Source organism: Colossoma macropomum, unplaced genomic scaffold (assembly GCF_904425465.1).
Source record: "Colossoma macropomum unplaced genomic scaffold, Colossoma_macropomum, whole genome shotgun sequence".
NCBI lineage: Eukaryota > Metazoa > Chordata > Actinopteri > Characiformes > Serrasalmidae > Colossoma > Colossoma macropomum.
Window position 1 is genome coordinate 33,169,182 of NW_023494789.1, and position 24,471 is coordinate 33,193,652.

The following is a 24,471-nucleotide window of genomic DNA, read 5'->3' on the forward strand; positions in this document are numbered from 1 at the left end:
TTGATGTCCAAATAGAGTAGTAGTATAAGAAACCACAGTCCTCAGGACAAAACAAATGACTACAGAATAGTTAATGACCATGATGTTAGTAGTTAGTAGTTTTTAAAATTTTAATTTTATTTTCTGTTGTGGTAAAAGGAATGGACAATCAAAAACCACACTAATAATAACCCAACAAGAATATAGTAGACTGAATTTATTCTCTTTTTTGTGGCACATGACTGAAATACATTACTGCACTAAAAATGACAGTGGTCATACGATCTATTGAACATTGATTTCAATGTATGCAATATACCTTTTTTTATACCTCTGCTTTCTTCAGTCTTTGGTATAGAATACTAAATTACAAAATGAAACCATGGCTAAAAGCATTAAAATGTGTCAAAAATACAAATACTAGAAGGGTAATAAAAGGCTCCATTAAAATTGAGGTGCAGTGAAATACATGCTACAGTGTGATTCACCTGAAGATTGTGCTACAGCATTTGAGCAGGTAAGTAGTCACATTTCATCATTAGGTCTCTGTGTCAGTAGTGTTCAGACAGATTAGAACAGTGAAATTCCCTTCATCCTCTAAGATATTTATGTTCACTGTCACAGTTTACTGAAGCTTCATCTAGGAAGTTTAGTACTCGATTGTCACAGCTTTAGTCTTCAGATACTCATTGAGAGCCTCTTGACCTGTTGGAGAGAAATACGTTTACAAGGTGTTAGGATGATATGTACATCCACATCAACAGGATCTCAGTATGCACATGTATTTCTAGTTACATTTCCATGTGTATTAAGTAAAATTAATTTTTTGCTGTTATAAATTGTGTGTGTAGGATGTAAATGTTTTATTTAATTAACTCAGGTTAAACAGCTTCCTTTAGGCCCTAAAGCCCTAAAGGCTTCCTTTTTTGTCTTTCTCAGGAAAGTATTTGGAATCTTTGAAAGGCTCTGTTTATATAGTATGTTATTGTTCAGTTTAGGTCTTTTTTGTTGTTTGGTCTTTAATAAAAACAGATTACTACATTGATTCATTATCAAAATAATCACTAGATTACTTGACTACTCATTTAACCAATAGTTAGGCATAAAATCAGCTGCTTATGTTCCCACATTCTCTGCAGTTCTACATTGCACATTCAGGCAAAATGTAAGATAATAAGTCATTTTTTAAATTTCCAAACTACATATCTTACCTGAATACATGATTAGGTAAACGAATAACAAGAAAAGTTTGGATATTCATATATTCAAATAATCAAACCGTCCCTCACATATTATCAGTCATAACACGTGAATATTCATTTAGGTCCAGTCTTACCCAGATCTTTGCCGAAGCCGGACTGCTTGAAGCCGCCAAAGGGTGCAGCGACGTCAGTTTTGTTGTAAGTGTTGACAAACACTGTTCCAGCCTGAAGTCTCTCACTAACGTACAGAGCCTTACTGATGTCCCGCGTGAAAACTCCTGAGGCCAGACCATACTCTGTAGCATTAGCCCTCCGCAGCACTCCATCTACATCACTGAGAGAGAGGGAGACAAAGAGTGAGAGAGAGAGAGAGAGAGAGAGAGAGAGAAAGGGAGAGAGAGGGGTGAGTTTTGGCAGCTGAGAGAGAATGGAGGATAACGGTGGAGCTGTAGTCAGCAGAGTACAGGTGGCAGCAGATGACCCGTACTCACCCATCCTTAAATTTGGAGATGATCATGACAGGACCAAATGACTCCTCAATAGCGATGAACATGTGGTCCTGCACATTGGTGAACACAGTGGGCTCAAAGAAAAAACCTAAGGGGAGGAAAAAAATAAAATACTTCCTTATTTTTCTTTAGCAAAACATAATTTTTCTATATTTTATTTGATTCCAGATAAAAGAATAAAGTAATGAAAAGGGATCTAAATACATAAAAGAGTCCAACACAACAATACAGTTCATTAGCCCATAACTGCCATTCCATCTCATGAGTCTCTTCTCTAAACTGTATAAATTCACTGATGCCATCATAAAATATTTCTACCATTAAAATCATTATAAACAACAGCAATTAATGCCATACTTTTCTTTGCAGTGATGTATTCCTCTGACAATCACACTAATTACTTCACACTATCAGATTTGAAAGTTAAACAACTGAACACTTTCTGTTACCCACAGTTCAATACACATAACAACACAATCAGCTGCAGTCAGAGAGAGGCTGAGAGAGAGTCAGGTTGTGTTCTGTGATGAGCTAATAATTTGCAATGTGAGCCTGAGGAGCAAATGTGTGAATGCATTTTCATGTCTCGATTGTTGTGCTGTGTGCTCGAGTACATTTAACTGACCCAGATACAACACTTTCATCCCTCTAATGATCTGATTATTATTGCATTTCTTCAGTTCTGGTAAGTGATGCTTTGATGGCTTGACTTGTTTGTCATGTGTGGTGATACCTATCTTGGTTTGTCTGTGTACACATAAAATCAGTACAGCACCACAGAAATCAGCACAGTGCCACCCACAATCTGAGCACATGAGGCTAGTAAGTCTGTAGGTGAGCTCTGTTTTTTCTCTCATATTGTTGTCTTGACACACATACACACACACACACCAATATTCTCACCTGGGCGGCTGACTCGTTTCCCTCCACACACAAGCTTGGCACCCTCTTTGACCCCTTTTTCACAGTACTCCACCAGTTTGTCCATGTGGGCTTTGTGGTTCTGGGGTCCATGGTCTGTGGAGCGGTCCAGTGGGTCACCTATCTTCATCTTCTTCACCTCTTCAACCTACATAGATACAGCATTCTGCTGCAGTCCAATCTCTAACGTGCTTCCAGTTATTAAAATCACACAACAGTGACTCCTAGTGGTCACTGAGGAGATTGAGTTATACCAACTCTGTGTTGTTTTAGACAGTTCCCAATCCTGGTTCTGTAAATCCCCTGCCCAGCCCATTTTAATGTTTCCCCTCCCCTATCACACCAACTACAACTCCCAAAGAGCCCATTCATTAGGTGATTAATTGGATCAGGGATGTTTCTGGTGGTTCAGAAAAAACATCAAAATATTTAGGTCAGTGGCATTCCAGGACAAGGGCTGGGAACCATTGGTTTTAATTGAAAGCAAAGCCCCAAGAGGGTCATTTGGTTGGGTTAAATGATACTATGAAACTATGATACTGTTGTACATTTTAAGCATCACAACACTACAAATGTGAATTATTTTGAATTTTCTGACTAATCTGAATAATTGTGAATAACTATTAAAGGAAATCTTGCTTTAACATTTATATTTTTATTCTGATGTATCTTACCACTCTGTGGACAAAAGTGTCATGCAGGGATTCTTCTACGAACAGTCTGCCTGCAGCGATGCAGTTCTCGCCTTTGTTGAAGAACACTGAACTCATCCCCTGCACGCAGAGAGACACAGTAACTGTGAAGAATCTTGCTTAGATGTTCCATGACATTCTCACCACAAACATCATCAGTCTTATCAGAGCATATGATGCACGAGAATCACATTCATACATCCATACATCTCCATATTGTCGCTGTGGTAAGAACATTGGTGTAAACATGTAAAAAAAAAAAAGAATAACAAAGTTTTCTCATGGCAGTGTGTAAGTGGACTGAAAGGCATTCTGACCATTCTGACTGCTTTGTCCAAGTCACAGTCACTGAAGATGATGAGGGGGGATTTACCACCCAGCTCCAGAGAGACCTTCTTCACATTACTGACTGCGCAGCTGCAGGACACAAACACACACAGCAGTAAAAAAAGGTCAATAAGTCTTAAGTTCAGCACTGTCACGCACACTGTTTCTATGAATGGGTCAGAGTTCCCTCACCTTTTCATAATCTGTTTGCCAATCTCAGTGGAGCCAGTGAAGCCCAGTTTACGCACGTCAGGGTGGTCCGACAGCCGCTGGCCAACCAGAGAGCCTTAAATATGTACACACATCACCATTCAAAATCATTCGGAATCACTGTCATATTCATAATTTTGATGTTTTATGCTATACTTCATGTAACAAAAATGTATTAAACAATAAGCTTCAAAATTATTTGCCTTGAAATTTGATCACTAATTTTTAAATTTTATTATAATTTAATCCTTAATGCTAAACAGAATAATCCACATCTAAATGTCAATTCATCATTCTGGATATGTCTAAAACGTTAATTATCTGAAGCCCATTGCACAGGACTAGCATATTAGAATCATTTTACACATTTATCTGCAACAAAACAGGTTTCATGTTATTGAAAACACTTTTTTTGAATGGCTGTATTTTAAAGCACACAGTCCCTTATTTAATGACATTAATTAAATTCCAACATTTTAGAAAGATATTAAAACTGACCATTCACAAATCCCCTAGTGGTGCCAAACCCTGATTCTGAAGAGCTACTGACCTGCAGAGTACAGTTTCAGCCTTAATCTCACATAGTTCTGATAACATGGCTCTAATAATGTTTCTAAAACTCTTGATTAGCTCAATCAGGCATGCTTGATTAGGGCTGCAATTAAACTCTAGAGGGCAGCAGATCTCAACTTTTTAAAACAACAAAACAAAACAAAACAAAAAAACCATTAAGCTTTTTTTGTAAAGCCAATAAAGCAATTATACGTAAAGGTCAGGACAGGGCCAAAATATTTTGATCTTTTTTCAGTTGTTTTCCGAGGGAAACTGAATGTATAGTGAAAATATGTTAATGTGGCATTAAACCTGACTGACTGTACATGTTTAAAAGGCCCATATCCTCCACTTGTCTTGTACTTTATTTTTTCCCTGATGTCCATTTGTGACATTTCTGATGTCTTATCATACAAAAATGGTTGGAAAGACATTTTTACATGACCACTTTCCAAACTGTCTTTATTCCTTAGAATTAAACAGGGTTAAATAAACAGGGTTTTTGCAGCATAGTTTCTTTATACACTGTAAAAGTGTTTTAACTTGAACAACTTTTTAAGTTAAACCCAAAAAATGTTAACAGCATATGGATGGCATGTTTTGAAACTTTATCAGTGTTTACGTACTACTTCAAACTCTAATTAAAAAAAATAATAATGTAATAAATTGTATTATTTAAGTTTAATTAAAAATACAACCGATAAAACAATAAAAGTTTATGTTTCAGGGCCAAATTATTTCAATTTTTGTTTTCAAAGCATATAGTACAAATTGTTATAGTGCCAATAAATTTGCCTGACTGTTAAAAATGACAAGTTAAAAATGTCCTTAAATGCTAAACACCATGAAAGAAAGCACTGGCAAAGAAAACCCTAAAGCACACCTGATCCAGGCAGAATATTGATCACTCCTTTAGGGAACCCTGCCCTCGCAGTCAACTCAGCAAACTTCAGTGCAGTCAAAGGGGTCACCTGGAGTTCAACATTTAACACACACATACACATGCACACACCCACACACACCCCAAACTCAGCTTTATCCAGATTTATCAGTGTGTCGGTATGTGTGTGGGAGTGTGCAAGCACTGCTGTTATAAGCACTTCAGCAAACTGGCATTAGGTTAGATTAATTCACTCCTGACCTGTGCAGGTTTCAGCACCACAGTGTTGCCAGCTGCCAGGCAGGCCGCAGTTTTCCATGCCAACATCATCAGAGGATAATTCCAGGGAATCACAATGGCACACACACTTCACATAGACAAAGACAATATAATATTTAAACAAACACAAATAAAAACATTAAATGCTAAAGCATGAACGCTAAAGCACTTGATTCAGAGATGCCCCAATTAAATGTCTTAATACTATGTTGTTTGGTTGGATATATGTGCCAAGAATAGTTCATTTTGAAAAATGTAATAATTTTTTTTTTAACTGAAATTATTTCACATCATCATTTCCAAACATCTCTTTACCCCTTAATTACAGACTGTTTTTGTTACTGTGCCTTTAAGACTGACATATATAAATGATGTCTGCTGTACTGTGTTTCATTCAGAAGCACTCTGCGCTGAAGCGTTCCTCAGAACTTAAGAATGAATGTGTGCAGCTAAGATACTGTAAGCTAGGTTGAATAGGTGGACATATATGTTGATTTTCATGACTTCACAAAAACAATGAATTCTAAACAGACTGCTTTTATAGCTTAGTTTCCACATATGGATTGTATGGACTGAGGACTGAATGGTATGTTTTGAGGCTTTAACAATGTTTACATGTTACATCAAACTCTTTTTTAAAAAAAAACAAGGAACATTGTTTTTTCCATAATATGGGCCCTTTAAATTACAAAGATCTGTTGGCAGGTCCAGTCCAGTCTTCAATTCCTGACTCTCATAACTACAAAACTTACATATTAGTTTCATAAAGATTAATGCTAAGCCTTTTAAGCACATGACCTTTATATAGGCGATGTTGGAGTGTCTGTGGTCTGAAATAGTGGAAGTTTTACCCGATTGGCTCCTTCTTAGTAAAGGTGAGGTTATGATTGGGGCGAGCTTGATTGATTGGGATGGTACAACCCTGCGGAAGAAGAAACAAAGCAATTTAGACACATCATGGTAATGCGTCATTTCCAGCCATTCAAACAGCCATAAAATAAATACAATCTTCAGACAGTTACATTTACAGCATCTGGCAGACACTCTTTTAAAAAGCAACTTACAATTTAATCATGTGACAGAGGTAGGAGAATCTTGCCCAAGGACTTTTATTCTAGTGTGGGACCCTGATCTAGAGAAGACACACACCTGTATCTTGTCACACCAGCCAGCAAAGTATCTGAATGTCTGAATGGACATGCCAACGTGGGTTTTGAGGGCCAGCGTGTAGACGGCTCCTGAGTCTATGGCCTCAATAGTGGCCAGTTCTTCCTGGTGCTGCTCCATTAGATCTGCCAGCCTGGAGTTGCATAACATAGAAACTATTGATATCCTTTATTGGAACACTTATACATATCAAAGTCCATAATGATAGTCATAAGTAATTCATATTAAAAGTGGAGTCTTTATATTAAGGGAGCATTCTCTCACTTGTAGATAAGTCTGCCTTTATCTCTCGGGTTCATCTTGCCCCACTCGCCTTCCTCAAAAGCCTCTTTAGCTGCTGCCACAGCCTTCTCCACATCTGAGATCTGAGCTAGAGATACATCACAAATCGACTACAAAAGAGAGAGAGAGAGAGAGAGAGAGAGAGAGAGAGAGAGAGAGATGAGATTTGAAATATGTACTGTGACAATAATTGGGAAGTGGCACAGTTAAAATTTTAATATGAATCATAAGAAAGAAAAATAATGTGCAAATAGAGAAAAGAAGCGTGATAATTTTAATTTCCTCCCGAACGCTATCAATCCAAGCTCCCTGAACTTTGGCTTGAAAGCCAAACTCAGCAGACAAAGACCATTTTAATGAACGACTATAACACTAAACTTTATCTACAGTGAAACTGGAGCTTTTATGAACTTGGAGCTCTTCTATTCAAAGACATTAAGACTGCAGCCTCATTGCTCAGGCTATACAGCAGCTCCTTCAGCTCATCTGTAATGGGCGTTTAATGCCAGGCAGTCAATGTACTCTCTCTGTGTACCTCTCCATTGGTGGGGTTAATGGTCTTGTAGGTCTTTCCTCCCTCAGCATCCACAAACTCTCCATTTATAAAGAGCTGGTGGGGCATTCGGATGGTCATATTGTTCACATTCATCTCCACCTGGAACACAGAGGTTTAAAGGGCAACTGTATTTACTGTATGTGGAGCAGCAGCCACCAAAACTCAAAACATGAAACACACATGACTCAAAAACTCCATAGTCCGGCTGAATGTTAAACACTCACATAGTCGACGATGAGCTCTTCCTCAGCGTCCTCCCCTCTCAGCTTTCTCACGCACATCTGGATGAACCCCTGAAACGTTGTCGCCATGTACACATCCTCATTCTGCAGCTGCAGCTGACTGGCCCTCAACTTCACCTCCTCCACCAGCCTGAAGAGAAAGAGAAAGCAGGAAGGGGAGAAAGAACAGCAGAGAAAAATGGAGAAAGAGAAGTTACATGGAATTACATACTGTTTTCTAGAAAAATGGAAACAAGTATAGACAAAATTCTGGAGCTGACATGCCTGCTACTGCACCAGGCTTTGTATAACATACTGTTTTGCATAAAAATGGACAAAGTTGTGTCCATTTGCTAGGAAACAGCAGTATCAGTCATCTTGAAACCTACATTTTGTCCATACTTTTGTACATTTTCATGGATATGTTACACAGTATGTTAAACCTGAGTCTGGTCTCTGTGACCAAAATGGATCTCTATTTGCATTTTAGGGCATTATTACGGATGTTGGCCATATAGTAAAATGGAATTCCAGTGTAATTCTGAAGGCATTAGAATCTCCCACAATGTAGTCTCAGTTTTGAGTGAACATTATAGATCAGGACATTGGCTAAAAATATATTGAAGTTCACTGCAAGCCTCTTATTGAGCTACAGATAGAGTAACGTTAGCGAACATTCACGGTGAACACTGAGCCACTTAAAAAGAAGCTAAGAAGCAGACTCTCTCGACTCTTTGGAGAACCAATGTAAAAAACAGCAGCTCTGTACAGTTAAAAACAAAGACCCTAATGCATTTACTGCCTCATTATACACAAAAAACACTAATTGGTATTTATAGGTTACTACAATTGTGAGCCAAGAATTAAATTAACCGAGCCAAATTTTGTACTTGTGCCGACTTAAGCCTCACCGCAGCAACTGGTGAATACTGACACAAGTTTAAGATGCGAAAACTGTTGAAATGCATTTAGTGATTAACCCTTTTTTTATTACTATAATTTAGTAAAAAAAAAATTTTACTTAGGCACTAGACACTATCTTAATTTATATCATGGCTGATTAAGTACACTGGGGATAAGCATAAAACTGTGTAAACTTCTTTTATTTTGAAAAGATCCTCTGTTAAATCTACATGTGCTTGTGTGTATGTTTACCTGACAACATCCATCGAGGCAGCTCCAGACTTAAAGAAGTCAGTAGAGTCATCAACTTTCTCTACATTAGTCAAAATACTCTTCCACACCACCTGGATAGCACATAAATACACAGAGTTATCTTTTAGAAGACGAAGACCTGCATTAAACCACCCTGGAGGCATCGACAGACATGTTGCTCCCCTCATCACTTCTGATCGAAAATGTGGACATCTGGCATCAGGAGTGTCAATGAATGCCAAGAGTTAAACAATGTATGTGCCAAGCAAATCTAGGTCAATGACGTTGCATCTTCCCTTAGTCTGACAGTACAAAGAGGAAGGGGAAAGATAACACAGATTACTGATTTGTCTAAAATTGATAGTAGTGGTTCTAAAGTCTGATTGGCTGAGCTACTTTTGAAGCTGTAGTAATCAATATATACACGTGACTGTATACATAAGTTGATCTCTGTAATAATGTGCAAGAAAACATTGTTTTATTTGTAGAATAATCTCTGCCTGTTACGTTGCTTGGTAACCAAGTGCTTCTTAAAACAAACTACCATGCTTGGAGGAAAAATTGTTTATTGAGATTATTATAAATAATAAATTAACTCTGGTGTACTTTATCCTATTGTACTTTGTTGCCATTTTATATAAGCAAGAGGGGATTTATTATAGTTCATACATTTTAGCAGCTCTTTGGTAGGCGTGTTACGATCATGACATTTTAAAGTACAAGCCAAAAGTTGCTAGCTGTCAGTAATTAGTAGCTCACAACTGAAAAAAGACACAACTTGAGCTCAAATAAACAAATATTACTCACCTCCGCCCTCTAAACATGTTATAGCACAGAGTTAGAAAGTTTGTTGGCTTTTGTAAAACCCATGACGCGTTCCAATACAGGCATTTTCTGCTTTATTTTATTAACATGTATTTGCCTCAATCCAACAGTAGAAAATGAACCCAATTTAAAGTCTGTTGTGAAAAACTTTGTGAAAGCTAACAATCATGGAAAAGAACTGCAATCAGCTCAAATAGCTGCCATTAGGTGATGTGTAATAACTGTGAAAAGCCTACTCTTCAGAACGAAATGAAACTTTTATTTTTGCACTGAATAGGTGAAATATTATGCGACCACTACAGCACACAGAGTAAAGAATAATGAGTGTATTTTATATGGTTAGGTGAAGGTTAAAGTAGTGTCTGACCCTCATCTGCTCAGAAAAGCTCTTCTCCTCCTCCGTCAGCTCCACTGCAGTGCTGGAGCCGGCCTTAAAATACTGAGCAGCTGCAATCATCTTCCCATCCTCGAACTGCAGGTTCTTCACCAACAACTACACACACAAACAAACAAACACATACATTCAACACTGAGAATACAATCTCTGATATATTTTAAGTGATCACCTAAATCGATTAGTATAAATGGCTTTTATGCATCAATGTTGCGTATAGTCAAATCTGATTGTACAATTAAACGTAAATGTAAATTTCTCCATTTTCTCCATTTATCCCGTTTATTCATTAATTTCATATTTGGTGAATCTGTGTGATCAAACTCACATCTGGTAGAGGCGTGTATTAATTTGAGCGTAATCATTTAACAACCTAAAAAAAATGCTAACTAACAAAACTATTATCAATGTTATCTATAATACTCATTAGAATAAAAATAGAAAATAACAACAATACTAATAATTTGTGAGCATCCCGTAATTATTTTACATCCACACTGGTATAAACAACTGGTGCAACTATTCCATGTTCCATTTTAATATCCTTATATTTACAAATTGGGCTTTTTGTTTTATACTACTGACAGCGGCCAAAAATATACAATACGAAACACAGCCAGTGGAGAAGCATCTCATACACTGCAATAACAGTTTCTAAATGTTATTTAGGAAAATAATCACTCCACACAATCACATCATTGTATCTTATCAAAAAAACTAAGATGTTTTGTTTATTTGACATTTTATTCTGCCCATTAGTTGTAACTGTAACACTATGAAGTTTGGTCAATAGGGGGAGCAGTGCAGCTCACAGCTCAAACTCCACCTACGAGCACAGCCATTGGCCCACAAGCCGCTGAATGCTGCCATTTTATAGGCTCCTTACCAAAACTTCTGCATAAATTAGGGTGTGTTTCAGGTATGTGAGATGTAAACACCATGCACTGAAGCCAATTCATTATTGGTGCTAAAATCTCCACTTGTTTTCTATGTCACATTAAGTTTCATGAACCAGATGCAGAGTAGTTTGTACGTCATTAAATGCAGACAAAACTGCGCTCCTTTTTTATGCAACTTAAAACTCTGTCCAAAGTGAATAAGGGACAAAATACTCTGCATTCTGAATGCATACTTTTACTCTTACTAGCTGCATCTCCTGTATGACCTCCGTCTCTCCGTTTGTCTATGAGAGGGTGATTATGTAATCTAAAAACAAAAGATCTTTTGAGCAAGAAGGCAAGAACAGCCAATTCATGTACTGACTCACTCCACTCAGCCAAGCTGGTCAGAAGGACCTGAATGGGGTTTTACTATGGCCTGATGAGCTGGGACAATACAGTGATCTCTACTTCAGGAGAAATGAGAACACAACACTTTCCTCATCTGAGTGAAACAGCATTTACAAAGTTGCAATGTCTAAATTTGCAGAAATGCATCTGAGATGAACTCGTTCGTCTGTCTAAACCTTTCATCATTCTCATGGCATTTTTGTACTTTTAGGTCTTGTCAGAAATGTGTACATAATGCGCAATGCTCTTATGACAAAGCAACATTCTTCCTGAATGAATGGATTACCTGAGCCTTAATGCGTATTCTCTTTTGACCCCTTAAATGCTAAAGACTCACACCCACTTTATTTCACCACTCTTTCGTAGTTACATAGTAACTAATTAATTTCTAGCAATTACTGAATTATATGTCTAGAGTTTGAGGTTAATTCCTCTAGAATCCTCACCGTCTTGCCATCGTTGCCGAACAGAATCAGGCCATTCCTGGTGACCAGGCCTGGCCGACTTGCCCCGGGGATCTCCAGAGGCTGACCAGTGGTGGAACCATTATCCACCAACGTAGAACCATAGAATGTCACATTCTATCAGGGAGAAAAGAGTGGAGACGACTTAGTTACTATCACTGTTACTAAGGCATACTGTCGCCATTAAAACAAAAACATGGTATCTCTTTTTTTTTTTTTAAATAGAATTTGAAAATGCCAGCTGCCTGTTACATGTTAAACCGCAAATGGACCAAGAAGAGGTTTTGCCGCAACACTGACTATATATATTTTACTTCAGTCAAATATTTCAGTCTATATGTGGGTGAGCTTGCTGGAGTAGGCATGTGACTGGGTATGTGTGCGAGCCCTTATGTGTGACGAAAGGATGGAAGTGTGAATAATAAGATTTATCATGCTGTATGTTTTGCAAGACACATGATGAGCAAGATCATATTTGAGAAATGTCTGGCCTGTTACACCATACTACTAAATTGTAGTCACAGTAAAAAGCATACAATGTGTGCATGACATGACAAACCTTTCCATCAACCTCTGCCCAGGCTCCAGGAACTTTATCGTTTCCTCTGATCCAGTTATGGATGGCCTCAGCAGGCTGATTCCAGTCAATCTACACAAACACAAACACAGAGTACATTCTTGTTTAGAAACACATTGTTGGAGGCTATAGACCGAGGGTGCTAAAGATTACACATGGGGCCCTATCTTAATAGGTGCACAAAGACCCATAAAGTGAGATACAGCACTACAACATATTGGGATTGGATTGCCCTGTATGATCTATATTGTGCAATGAGGATAGTCTTCTTGCAACCAAACAGGACTCAAATGAGAGAACACATGGTGAGGTAGAGGGATTTTTGTGAAAACGTACTTGCAATAAGAGCCTCCCCCCCTGAAGAACAGCTAAAGATCACCATAATGTTGAAATAAACTATGATACTTTCAATTTGTTTTCTTTGGCAAGCCATCAACCAGTGCATTCGTGGTATTTGGGTCACATCAAGGTCAGTTTTGGGTATTTAACCAATTCCCGGTACTTGTGTTCCTCGGTACTGGAAATGAACTTGGATGGTAGAGGATGTCATAAAGTCCACAAGAACTCGAAACAATATGTAATGATGATCACCTTAAGTATGCCATTTCTTTGATGTACACTGCTAAGATAAGTAATCTGATTGGCCAAGAACATCTTCATGTCCTTGGCATGGCAATGTGGCAGATCATTGCCACTGCTTGAAAACAGGGCCCACAATGTCACAAAAACAAAAACGACAATCAGTGTAATGCACCACACCCACCTTTGCATTGTCCTTTTTCTGAATGCCCTCATATGTGGCTCCCTCCTCTGGCTGCTTGATTTTGGGAGCTTTACCTGCTTCAATCAACCTGACTGCCTCAACCTTGAATACAGAAAGACACATAAGAATCTAACAGTACCATGACATTTTCATGCTACTATGACATACGCTGTCATTGGCCACTGTAGAAGTACATTTGCTGAATGAGTGTATAGCTGCTGTTATGAACGTATTAGCTTCCTTCACTGATACTCACCATGCCTTTGACTCCTTCTGGAAACAAGAAGCGCTTATAGATGGTGTTCACTGTGTCATCAGGTTCCACATCACACTCTTTCTGCAACAGGATGGGTCCAGTGTCAAGTCCATCATCTGCCCAAAACACAGTGAATCCACCCTTTTTGTCACCATGCATGAGAGTCCTATAAACAATACAACAATCAGTCTTTTTACCATTTTGCCATATTAGCAGTCAAAAACATTCACAGCATTGGTTTCCAGTGAACATATTAAATAAGCACATAAACACACATGCACACACTGACCAGTTGATGGCAGAGGCCCCTCTGTGGCGAGGCAGCAGTGAGGGGTGGTAGATGATGGACCCATGACGTGGGTGGTCTATCACCTCCATAGGGATGAACTGAGAGCAGAAGGGCAGAACGTTGAGCTCAGCACCCACTGCCTTATACTGCTCCACCACCTCATCAATGGCCTTTCCCTTCAGCCGCCAGCGCGGAAACTTAAACACCGGCACACCGTCCTTCTCTGCTTCAGTACCTGGTGAATCCACATTTGCTCAAATTGGCATCAGGTGTGTACTAACAGATTTCATCGAAGGGCTTTTTTTTAACCCCTTAAACCCTAAGGGCCATAGTAGTTTCCAAAATAAAATTAAGTGGTTAAAGAATAACAACATTACATTTCATGGCATTAAGCAGACGCTCTTATCCAGAGTGACTTACAACTTTAACCTTGTTACAGAGGAAGGGTAGCATTGGGAGTCTCATTCAACAACCCTTATTGTTATACAGTGGTGTTCTGGCCTAGGTGGGGAATTGAAACCCAGTCTGTCACATGGAGGGTAGCAGTGTTATCCACTATACCAAACAGTTTCATATTATTCAGTTATTAAACATGATTACTCAGTTATTCACATTATATAACACTTTTCAGTTCTTACAGAAGATTTATAACTAAAAAATACATCTACAGTTAAAAGTGTTGACCTAATGTCTGACAGACTTTGGCTTTGTTCTCTTTCACTCATTAAATGGCTGGAACTCTGGTCTCCAAACACCTATTACACATTCTTTAACCTAAGAAGACCTCAGCCACGTTTGCACTGTAGTGCATTTTGTTACTGAATAAGAATGGGATTGTAAGGGGTTCCCTCTGTAAAAATCTGGCAAGGTAAAGTGGATCAGCATGTGGAAATGCTGCTTTCTATTTCTATCACTATATAAAAGGAGCTCCATGCTGTCTTTATTATTGGAGGCAGTGCAGTTGTTTCTGAGTGAGCGTGCATGCACATTCAGAACACTAAGGGTGCATTAATATTGATTTGTTTTATCAGAGTAACAACACAACTTAAGTGTGAAGTATAGTCCTATTCATGTGTTTGGCAGGTTTGAGACAAAATTAAAACAAAAAAAAAGCAGATTGTCAGCTTTGTTAGAAGCAGTTAATAAACCAATGCAAAAGGCATCTATTTTTGACATTTGTCTATTTAATCTTCTCTTCCACTTTATCAACTTATAGTTTTACATTTATTTTGATATGTACAGACCAAAATAAATGTGACAAGAGCACTCAGAAATGATGCTGTTAAAGTAAAGGGGCAGGCATAGCTGCTTTTGGTATAGACAATAAAGGATTGATTGCTTTGTGCAGTCCATAAATAACAGAGTGAGGCAAAAAGTCCTCAGCAACTATGAAAGAGTACTACAAATAACATAACTAAATTCAACTGTTAACACAGCATGTGGAATCTGAGTGGAAACAGAGTGCTTCACATATGCTTCCTTTGACCCAGTAAACAGTGTGTGCTTTTCATCTAACTGAGACTACATGGTCAATAACAGGATCAAGACTCTTTCACCTTCCGCTGATCTTTCAGTTGTCAATAGCTCAATATCAAAGCTCTGCAAACACCACACAGTACAGATCTTGCCTCCACCTGCTACCGTCAAGCACCAGATCCAAGTCCAAGTCTTAAGTCAAAACCCTTGCACAAGACAAGATAAAAGGCTCAGTGCATTCCTAAAAAGCTGGTTCTCTATAGGCTCTTTAGTAAAGGGAATGGTTCTATTTAAAACCATGAGATCGATATAGAACTATTTCATGCTTCAATGGTTCTTTGCATGGTGCAATGGTTCTTCAGACTGACAGAGAATGTGTTATATGGTTCTATATAGAACCTTTTTGAAAATGGTTGCATATAGCACCAAAAAGCATTTTGCTATTTTACAATGTCAAGCTTGTAACAGTAAAAGAACCTTTTTGCCGCAACAGAACCATCAATCTGAAGAACAATTTTACTTTGCAAGTAACCATTTAAGCTTAAAATTGGTTCTGTACTGAACTCATGGTTCTAAACAGAACCATTCACTTTGCTTAAGAACCCTAGGAGAACCAGCTTTTTAAGAGTGTATGAGGAGGAATATGAGAGGAACCAAAAAATCACCTAGTGGGTCGGCTTTGCCATCTTTGTCAGGTATGGTGAACACGCCAACGATAACGTGACCATCTTTCTTCAGCTCTTTGTACACCTCTTGTCCAAAAAGGCTCTGGCCAATTACAGCAATCTTCATCCTGGACAGTCAGTGAATCCTGAGGACAGACAAACAGACTCACACTGAAGAGGAGAGCTCTAAAATACACTCTACACACTAACTCTGTTAGAGTGGATTCAGGTTTGCAGACCATCAGGTTATACGGGTTAGTGTGTTAGTTTATTATAAGATGCTGTATGTCTTCTTTTATTCAGTTTCCCACTACAAATGGCTTTTTAACTACCTACTTACAAGACTTCCTTTAGAACATGTAGCTGGAATGCTAACTGGAATGAAAAGGAGTTTTTAAGGTGTCCTCATGGACCAGAATTCCTATATCCACTCTATAGGTACGTTTCCATTTACATTTATGATCTAAATAGCACTATTAGTAAGATTATTAGATTATTTTGCTATTTACAAAAGTAATGCAACTCCAGAAAACCCACAATGACACGATTCAAGCAAGTGAACTTCAAGAGTTCATCCGCAGGATACACAAGTAGACCGTGGGGTGGTCTTTAAATAACTCCCGCCCAATCAGAGAGGGGGGTCTGCTCAGGCGCACTGGAGTGGCTGTAGAAATATTTGCACTCATATGAACTACAGTGACACTTCCAAGTTGCAATATGAGAGCAAACGAAACTAAAAGATGGATTTTAACCGTCTTCAAGAGCCTCTCCTCTGCATTCAAATCTGCTGCTCAGTCACGCTGACTGCAGCTACTCATTCATTCTCATAACTAGCATTTCTTGCCGGTTAGATTCCGTCTTTGTTTAACTCGGCGAGCTGTCAGCCCGCAGACCCAACGCGACGTCCTTCCGTTTTCTGCACATAAAGTGCAGCACATAAGCACAAAGCCGCTAAATTTACAGTCCAAACTGCAAAAAAGTGACAGGTGAGATTTCCATACGAGTGCACCAGCTCGGCTGTGTGCAGAAGCAGAGCTCCACGTACCCTCGCACGTCCCCTAGACCCTCCTGGTGTGTGAAAGAGTGAGAGGGCTCCAGTTGCAGCGGGGCGCGATTTATTCAGGCTGCGGCTGAAACCCGCCGCTCCGCCAATGGCCTTCACCGGAATTACACAACTGAAAACGAGCTGGAGGGGGCGGGGTCACTTCCGCACGTCTCCTAACAACATACGAGTTCAAAACACGGTTCAGACCGAGTATCGATTCAGCTCAGCCTGCTCTGCGTTCACATGCATAACACAAAGCAGCCTGTGGTCTAAGTATCGGTACAGTTCACACAAGGGTGTAGCTAGAACTTCAGAATGAGGTGGTCAGGTAAGACCCAGAGATTTTATTGGGGTGGCGTACCGCTAATAAATAAATACTTATATACATAAATAAAATAGCATTACTGTATTGAAATGAAAATTAAATGCTTGTTTTTTTGCTGTACATAACTAAATCTGTCCATCATTTCCACATATATATGTGGAATATGTAATAAAATATTACATCAATACAGCTGAGTATACTGACCCAGATAGCAAGAAGAGAGCGGGCCACGGTTGGTCCAGTGACGGCCAAGCTGGCGACCCAGCCGTTTTGGAAAACAGGCCGCTCTTGTGCCTTTCATTTTCCAAACATGATTGAATTAATTCGTTTTCACTCTATTTTATTTTATTTATGTTAATAGTGATTTCGCAGCAACCATTCAAATACTTAGCAACACCCTAGCAACCACTAAAGATACCATAGGAACACCCCCGCAACCACCTGGAATACCACAGCAACTGCCTAGAAACACCCTAGCAACCACCAGAGATACCATAGCAACACCCTAACAACCAGCTGGGTTACCACAGAAACCACTTTGCAACACCACCAGGGATACCATAGCAACTGCCTAGAAACACTGTAGCAACCACCAAAGATCATAGCAACTGCATAGCAACCAGCTAGGTTACCATAGTAACCACTTAACAACACCCTAGCAACCACCAAAAGATACCACAGTAACCCCTTAGCAGTACTCTAGCAACCAGCAAGGATACCATAGCAGCTGCATAGCAATCAACTGGGTTACCATAGTAACAACTTAGCAACACCCTAGCAATTAAGACAAAACTGTTGATGTAGCGTGTTTTAGTCATTCATGAAGAAATGATTAAATGTGGCACTTTTTTCAGCGCACACCTTTAACATTAAATAAGCAAATTGTAATTTATTTTCCAAAATTAACTAAAATTATCAACAGAATATGAAGAAATACCAGTTTTGACGTAATGTAAAAGACACCTATGTATTGTGTTGCAGAGATATCTACTGAAGTTAGCATGCTAACAAGCTAGCCCCAGCACGTTGTGTCTTGTTATATCGCTTTGTACTTCAAGAGATGATAGTGAGTCACTGTAGCATTGAGTCTGCCATCTGTCCAACGTAAGAGGATGAAGAAGCTGCTCCCGGCAAGAAATCACAAAGAAAAGAAGGTACATAAACAGAAGCAAAACAAGAGTTAGCATTGGTATTGCTTCCTCCGCTGGACACAGCTCTTGGTGAGTAAAGAGATGAAGTTTGATGCTGAACTCGCAATGTTTCTTCTAGATTGGCAAGTAAACAGGGAGGAGTGAATAGGGAGAATTTGACAGGTTCCCTGATAGCAAGAAGACCACTGCTGGCCCGCTGATGGCAAAGCTGGTGGTCCACTGGTGGAGTATTAGACAAAATTCCACTTATCATCATTTTCCACTCACAGTCCTATTTACTTATTTTTCCTTCCTTCCTTTCTTTAGTTATACTTTGTAAATTAATTTAGTAAATAATTTGAATCTAGCACAGTGTCAGCAACAACATGTTCTATAAAATCATTTTACAATAGACCTAGTCATTATTTTTTGTCTCTCCGTTGTTTGTAATATCTGTCTGTCCGAGGGCGGATCAGCAGTGGCAAACAGTCAGTGGGTCTTATCAAGCCAGCAGAGCAACATATGCTTGCTATCTGGGTTGCATCATCTTACATATTGCTCCTTTAAGAAAAAACATTTTGTATAGACAGGCCATAGTAGGTACTCATTCAAGTTGCATTCGCTACAGGTTATATATATGTGAGTGTGATTAGAAAGCCGACCAGACAGCACTGTAAAAGGTAACCTACAACACAAGCATTTATTCAACTGTAGAAAGTAATTAGTTATCATGATACATGATTATAGCTGACTAATATTTGATAGTTATCTCATCTTACCACCACATATCCTACTTCATCATGTAGCACACAGAGCAGCACTGCTGAAGGGACCCAGTGGTTTCCTGAGTACATTAGCCATTCACAGCATGATACGCTAATTATTAAACAAAACGTCATCATAAGTAATAGTTAACCACCCTGATGGCAGATTTTCACCATAAAGTGTACTTGATGCTTTATTAATGATAACTGACTGAAGATGGCTGACTCTCTCACTTTCCATCTCTGGGTGGCCAGAAGGGTGACAATGCTTCATTCCAGGGTGACACTGGCCACGCCGACCACCCCTTGGCTACGCCTCTGAATTCACACTGCATGTCTGTGCTGCTTTCAGATGCTAAGTAACGTAGACCAGTTTTTCGTGTTTTATTTCATTATTGTTCTGTGTGGGGTGAATTCACACTTTAACCAAACCCACTCAAATCAAGAATGAAGTACATTTAAAATTGGTATAACTACTTATCTAAGTTTCTATGGCTCAAGTTAAACTGCACACCAAGGTTTTTTCAGGACACTCCCAAAACGAACCAGATTTTAATGCTGTGTTTTAGTGCAGTCATTTATATTTAGAATATTGTTTCTTGTTTGGTTTTACACAAGGAGAGTTTTACTGAATGACAGCAGTTTAGAACATAGATAAAACGTGTCTGTGTTAGTAGAAGGGGAGATGTGTAAAAGGGATGGTTGATGTAGAGAGAGAGAAAAGGTGCAGAGGACTTTAATAACAACATTATTGGGGAAACACCTCTGTTTTAATTTTCATGCTACAAACAATGTTTTCACTCTTCTTTTCTCTTGTTTATTCATATTTTTATTTATAAGACATGCCAATCAACATTGCTGCATTGCAGCACATTTTGCTGATGTGCACATCCTTAGATTAAATGAAAATGTAGCAACTGCACATTTTGCAGCTTAATAAAAAAAGTATTTTTATTATTTTAATTTTTTAATATTAATATAAAAACTATTCATAACAACAACAACAACAACAACAATAATAATAATAATAATAATAATAATAATAATTGCCATTCTTCTTCCTCCTCTTCTTCTTATTGTTGTTGTTGTTGTTGTTGTTGTGTGTGTTTCTCTAGAATATCCTGTCTTCTGTAGGCTTCTTGTTGATTTGCCTGATTCTTCTGATTGTCTCCATCCAGTGTCTTCATGCAAACGCATAACAAAACTATATGCTTAGCGTTTTAAAATAGCATTTCTTATGCTATAATACTCCAGTACTGTTTATTCTTGATGTATTTGATTTTAAGCACACATGCAGCAACATCATTCATTCATATTTGGCGCACACAGACCTACAGCAACATCTTAGTGACATTAATTTACATTTGTTTCACACACAGCAGGTCATCTGCACTGTAAAAAACAATTCAGTGTTTTAGCTTAAAAAAATGAGTAACCTGGTTGCCTTTAATGAGTTCACTGAACTTCAAATAATACATTAACACAATGTAAAACACACTGTTCTGTTAACTTACTATTAGAAGTTAACAGAAGAATAAAATGTTAAGACAACCAGGCCACTTACCTGTTTAAGTTAAAACATTGAATCATTACAGTGTGTAGTTAGCCAGTTATCTAACATCTAACATCTAGCAAGTTGCCCTGCAAACTAAACAGGATTCTTGAAATGCTGAGTCATTCAGTTCAGTTCACCTTCAGTTACCTTAACAGCAGTGATGCAATGCCAAGTCAAATGAATGAAGATATGGTGGGCTTTGCTGTGGCGATAACGGGAAAGGGCCCAGAACAGTTTTGGCTGATTTTTCATGACAGGTTTATGAAGTTCAGTTACCTAATCAGACTCTCTGTGCCAGGACAGCAGGATGACTTAACAAACTTCACAAAGTTTACCCACCATTTGATGTTACTGACCTTGGTGCCACCATAAAGTGGCTTTAGGATCAGACAGTACAGTAAACGGTTGGGGATATAGACATTGCTGACTGACCAAAGGTCACAATTTCACTCTGTTTCCAGTCATATGATTATAAAGGAAGTAGACAGTAGTTAAGCAAGCAACACACACATGCATACACTCATATACACATACATACCCACAGGTGGGGCTGAGACAGAAGAGGAAAAGCAAGTAGAATCAAGAGGAGCTGCAAGTGAGGCATGAAGAGGCCTTAGAAATCATTTGTATTTACCACTGCATGGGTTAACTATTACATGAGCTCAGTCAATACACACTGAAACAAGCGATAGACTGAATTTACTTAATTTAAATGAGCGCATAATTTCCACATTCATGCATAAAATTTGCTGCACCAACACAAAAACAGCCAAAAGTTAGGACACTGAAAGATGCAGTGTTGGTGCAGTATAATTTATTCATGTGGAATAGGTGCACACATTTGAATCAACTAAGTACAATGCGTCGTTTTTTCATTGTATATTTTGCCAAAGCACTTGTTATTCTTATTTTGAAGCAGCTTTTGAAAAATACAATCACCCTTAAAACCACACACAGATAGAAAAAAGGCCTCATGTTGTTAGTAAAAGGAACTGAAAATAACTCATTATTGTCAATGTCGGAAATTTGTTTGAAAAATAAAATTACCTGAAACAAGCTCCTTACCTTTGTCGTTAAAGCGACAAAAATCAGATGGCACACTTACATAAAATTTACAGCATTTATCTAGAGTGACTCACGAAAGTGCTTTGTTGTCCACTCAGAGAATGTATCTAGGTAATACAAAGGTTAAAGGGTGAGTCCAAACTACCATTGAGCTAAGACACTGCCAGAAACACAAGCCACTGTTGATATCTAGAAAGAAAGATCAAGTTCAATAAACTGCATTTCAATAAGTGCTAGATTAGTGCTCGCTTAAGTGGTTCACAGAGAGATGTGTCTTCATCGAGCACTCTTCACTCGAGCTAATAAAGTAATGGAACCTCCCTTAAGATGGCATCTGAGATTCCTCTGAGAGGAAATGATGAGCCCAAGTGGACAAGGGCTTAGTAAAACTGGTACTGAAACTGGGGAAAACAATGAGAGAGTACAGGGTAGACGTCTGCACAAGACTACTTTTTCAGTCCCACTCCCGCAAGAGTTCATCCCGCCACCGAAACGTTTTGTCCCACTCCCACCCGCACAGTTCTGTCAAGGCGAACTGACATCCAATATCTGACATAGTCTTTTTACAAATAAATTATCCTCTGCTGAAATAACACAGCAGTAATGGTCATCAGGCTCACTGTAAAGTAACTTCACCAAATGCCATTTATGCCCAGTATAAATGTTACACCTAACACTTTAGCTGATTTCTGTTTTCTTATTTTCTCTATTTTCTTATTAAGAGCTAAAACCAACAATTTCATGTGTTTTATACAGGTCATATAGGCTTGGTTGTAAGAAAGCAACTTAAATTACTGCCAGCTCAGTATTATTTTACAAGACTGGTATAAGAGTATGTAACTCTGAAAATTCTTTGAAAGAGATTTTTTTTCAGCTTGTGATCATTACAATTGTAAGTTTTAAAATGTACTTACTTCGGTTGGAAAACTCAAGTCATTGTTTGTGTGATATATACTTGCACTTACTAAGTTAAACTTAAAGCCTGTATTAAACTTCATGACTAATTTCAAATAATTGAAACAAGAGTTTTCCTCAAATACCTTGAAGAAACTCAACATATCAGGGTTTACAGTATAGTTACCAGGCTGCCTTAAAGTTTTGAAATTAAATTGGTAGGTCAGTAGAACTTATTACTGTACTGTTACAGTAATTAAGTAAAAACAGCATTTTTTTAAAGTGCATCCTACATGTAGTTGTTGGACATGAATTGGTTAAAATAAATAATAGAGAAAAAATACTTTGAATTCAGAGCAAACAAAATATCTCAGACCTGAGAAGACCCCTCAGAAACATATTTATTTAGTATTTAAATGATCTTAAAAAAGCTGCTCCACACACTTAAAAATGAACCAAGAGGGTTGTTCGACTTACAAATTAAATATGTAATTGCAAATATATTTTATGTAAAAGAAAAGTTCATATATGCTGACTAGTCTGTTTGAGGGGAAATATGTGAAATAATTCAATTAAGTTCATACAATCATTTATTTATTATTTGTTTATTGAGTATATACTAGTTGTTTAGAATATTCCATATTTCTGTGAGAAAGTGTATTTGCATTGACTTTGGCATTTTAGACCAATCTAAACATGCCTAAAGGACTCTGCACTCTATCATGCACCTCTCATTGACTAGAGAAAGATTAACCATGAACCACAGCATATTGCAAAAGCTCACTTCAGTAATTAGGCTAATGAGCTTAAGTGACATAGCGCATCTTTAATTCTCATCTCGCTCTGTGTACTCTGTCAGAGTGCACAACTTTATTGGTGTTTTACTATTTAAAAAATCATGTCACAGATATGATATGAAATGTGCCAAAACTGGATTTCCTGGCTTTGCCAATAACTTTCAGAGCCATAAGTCTGTCAGGCCATACCCCTGACCTAACTAAGAGTTAATTATTGACGTCTCTGACGTCAGTTCATCATCATCAGACAATAATTTCTGCAGTATTTCCAAATCCATAAACATTCCATTAGCTTTTTGACCATGTGTGCATGAGAACAAGTAGTGGTACAGTGGATGGACTCAGTGTGGAGCTGGCTGATACACTGAAACTTTCTCCCCACCCCAAACAGAACATGCTTATGTGGTTTCTGACTGTGTGAGATACTGATATTTACAAAAATGGACAAACATGGCAAAAAATTGTTGTGCGGTTGTATGAAAAAAAGTTTGGGCACCCCTGGGAAAAGGACATATTTTCTTGATTTCTGACATGAGGAGAAGCAAGCATAACCTCTGCGACAAACTTAAAAACAAACCAAAAAAAAAACATATGCCTGCAAATGTTAATGAAAACGTTTGGATACCCTTCCAGTCTCAGAACATATTTAATTCATTAGGCCTTAATTGATCTAGACGTCTAAACAGCTAGCTAAGGATATAAAAATGAAGCGATTTGATGTCTAAACCAAGGGAAGATAAAGCGCTTTCAACTCACAATTTCCATTGGCCAAAATGTCATTAAGATATGTCAGTTAAGGGTAGCTGTAGAGGTCAAGGCAATATGTGTAAGACCAAAAAACTCTCAGGTAGAACTGCCTGTATGCTGGTCAGAAAGGCAAAGTAAAACCCCCATAGGACAACAAAGGACCTGCAAGAAGGTTTAGCTCATGACAGGAGTGGTGGTACATCATTCCACTGCACTACT

General features: G+C 38.3%; 1 protein-coding gene across 6 annotated transcripts; it reads right to left on the reverse strand.

The window, feature by feature from the left end:
* Positions 1 to 181: 181 nt before the first annotated feature.
* aldh1l1 (aldehyde dehydrogenase 1 family, member L1) lies at positions 182 to 21,835 on the reverse strand. Of its 6 annotated transcripts, none has more exons than XM_036571027.1 (23): positions 16,976 to 17,083; positions 15,931 to 16,076; positions 13,790 to 14,024; positions 13,501 to 13,666; positions 13,245 to 13,346; positions 12,464 to 12,553; positions 11,887 to 12,021; positions 10,125 to 10,250; positions 8,933 to 9,024; positions 7,781 to 7,928; positions 7,536 to 7,655; positions 6,983 to 7,110; positions 6,701 to 6,851; positions 6,403 to 6,473; positions 5,534 to 5,639; positions 5,276 to 5,363; positions 3,823 to 3,916; positions 3,621 to 3,720; positions 3,286 to 3,384; positions 2,594 to 2,759; positions 1,673 to 1,778; positions 1,316 to 1,515; positions 182 to 684 (listed from the first exon to the last, which is right to left on the reverse strand). In XM_036571027.1, exons 2-23 carry the CDS (start codon positions 16,055 to 16,057, stop codon positions 629 to 631), a joined length of 2,706 nt encoding a protein of 901 aa, XP_036426920.1. In that variant the 5' UTR covers positions 16,058 to 16,076; positions 16,976 to 17,083; the 3' UTR covers positions 182 to 628. The 6 variants fall into 6 exon arrangements, with proteins under 6 accessions (XP_036426920.1, XP_036426925.1, XP_036426924.1 ...); XM_036571032.1 differs by lacking the exon at positions 16,976 to 17,083 and adding an exon at positions 21,815 to 21,835 and having other exon boundaries at positions 629 to 684; XM_036571031.1 differs by lacking the exon at positions 16,976 to 17,083 and adding an exon at positions 19,210 to 19,230 and having other exon boundaries at positions 629 to 684.
* Between the last annotated feature and the right edge of the window lie 2,636 nt (positions 21,836 to 24,471).

What these genes read in the sequence shown, in the direction of transcription:
- aldh1l1 (XM_036571027.1), bottom strand. Translation starts at nt 16,057, where the DNA reads ATGAAGATTGCTGTAATTGGCCAGAGCCTTTTTGGACAAGAGGTGTAC. An exon ending in TCGGCAACGATGGCAAGACG is followed by an intron (nt 10,251 to 11,886) that starts GTGAGGATTCTA and finishes TTGTGTGTGTAG; the next exon opens with TTGTTGGTGAAGAACCTGCA. An exon ending in GCCTCGATGGATGTTGTCAG is followed by an intron (nt 7,929 to 8,932) that starts GTAAACATACAC and finishes CTTTCTCTTCAG; the next exon opens with GCTGGTGGAGGAGGTGAAGT.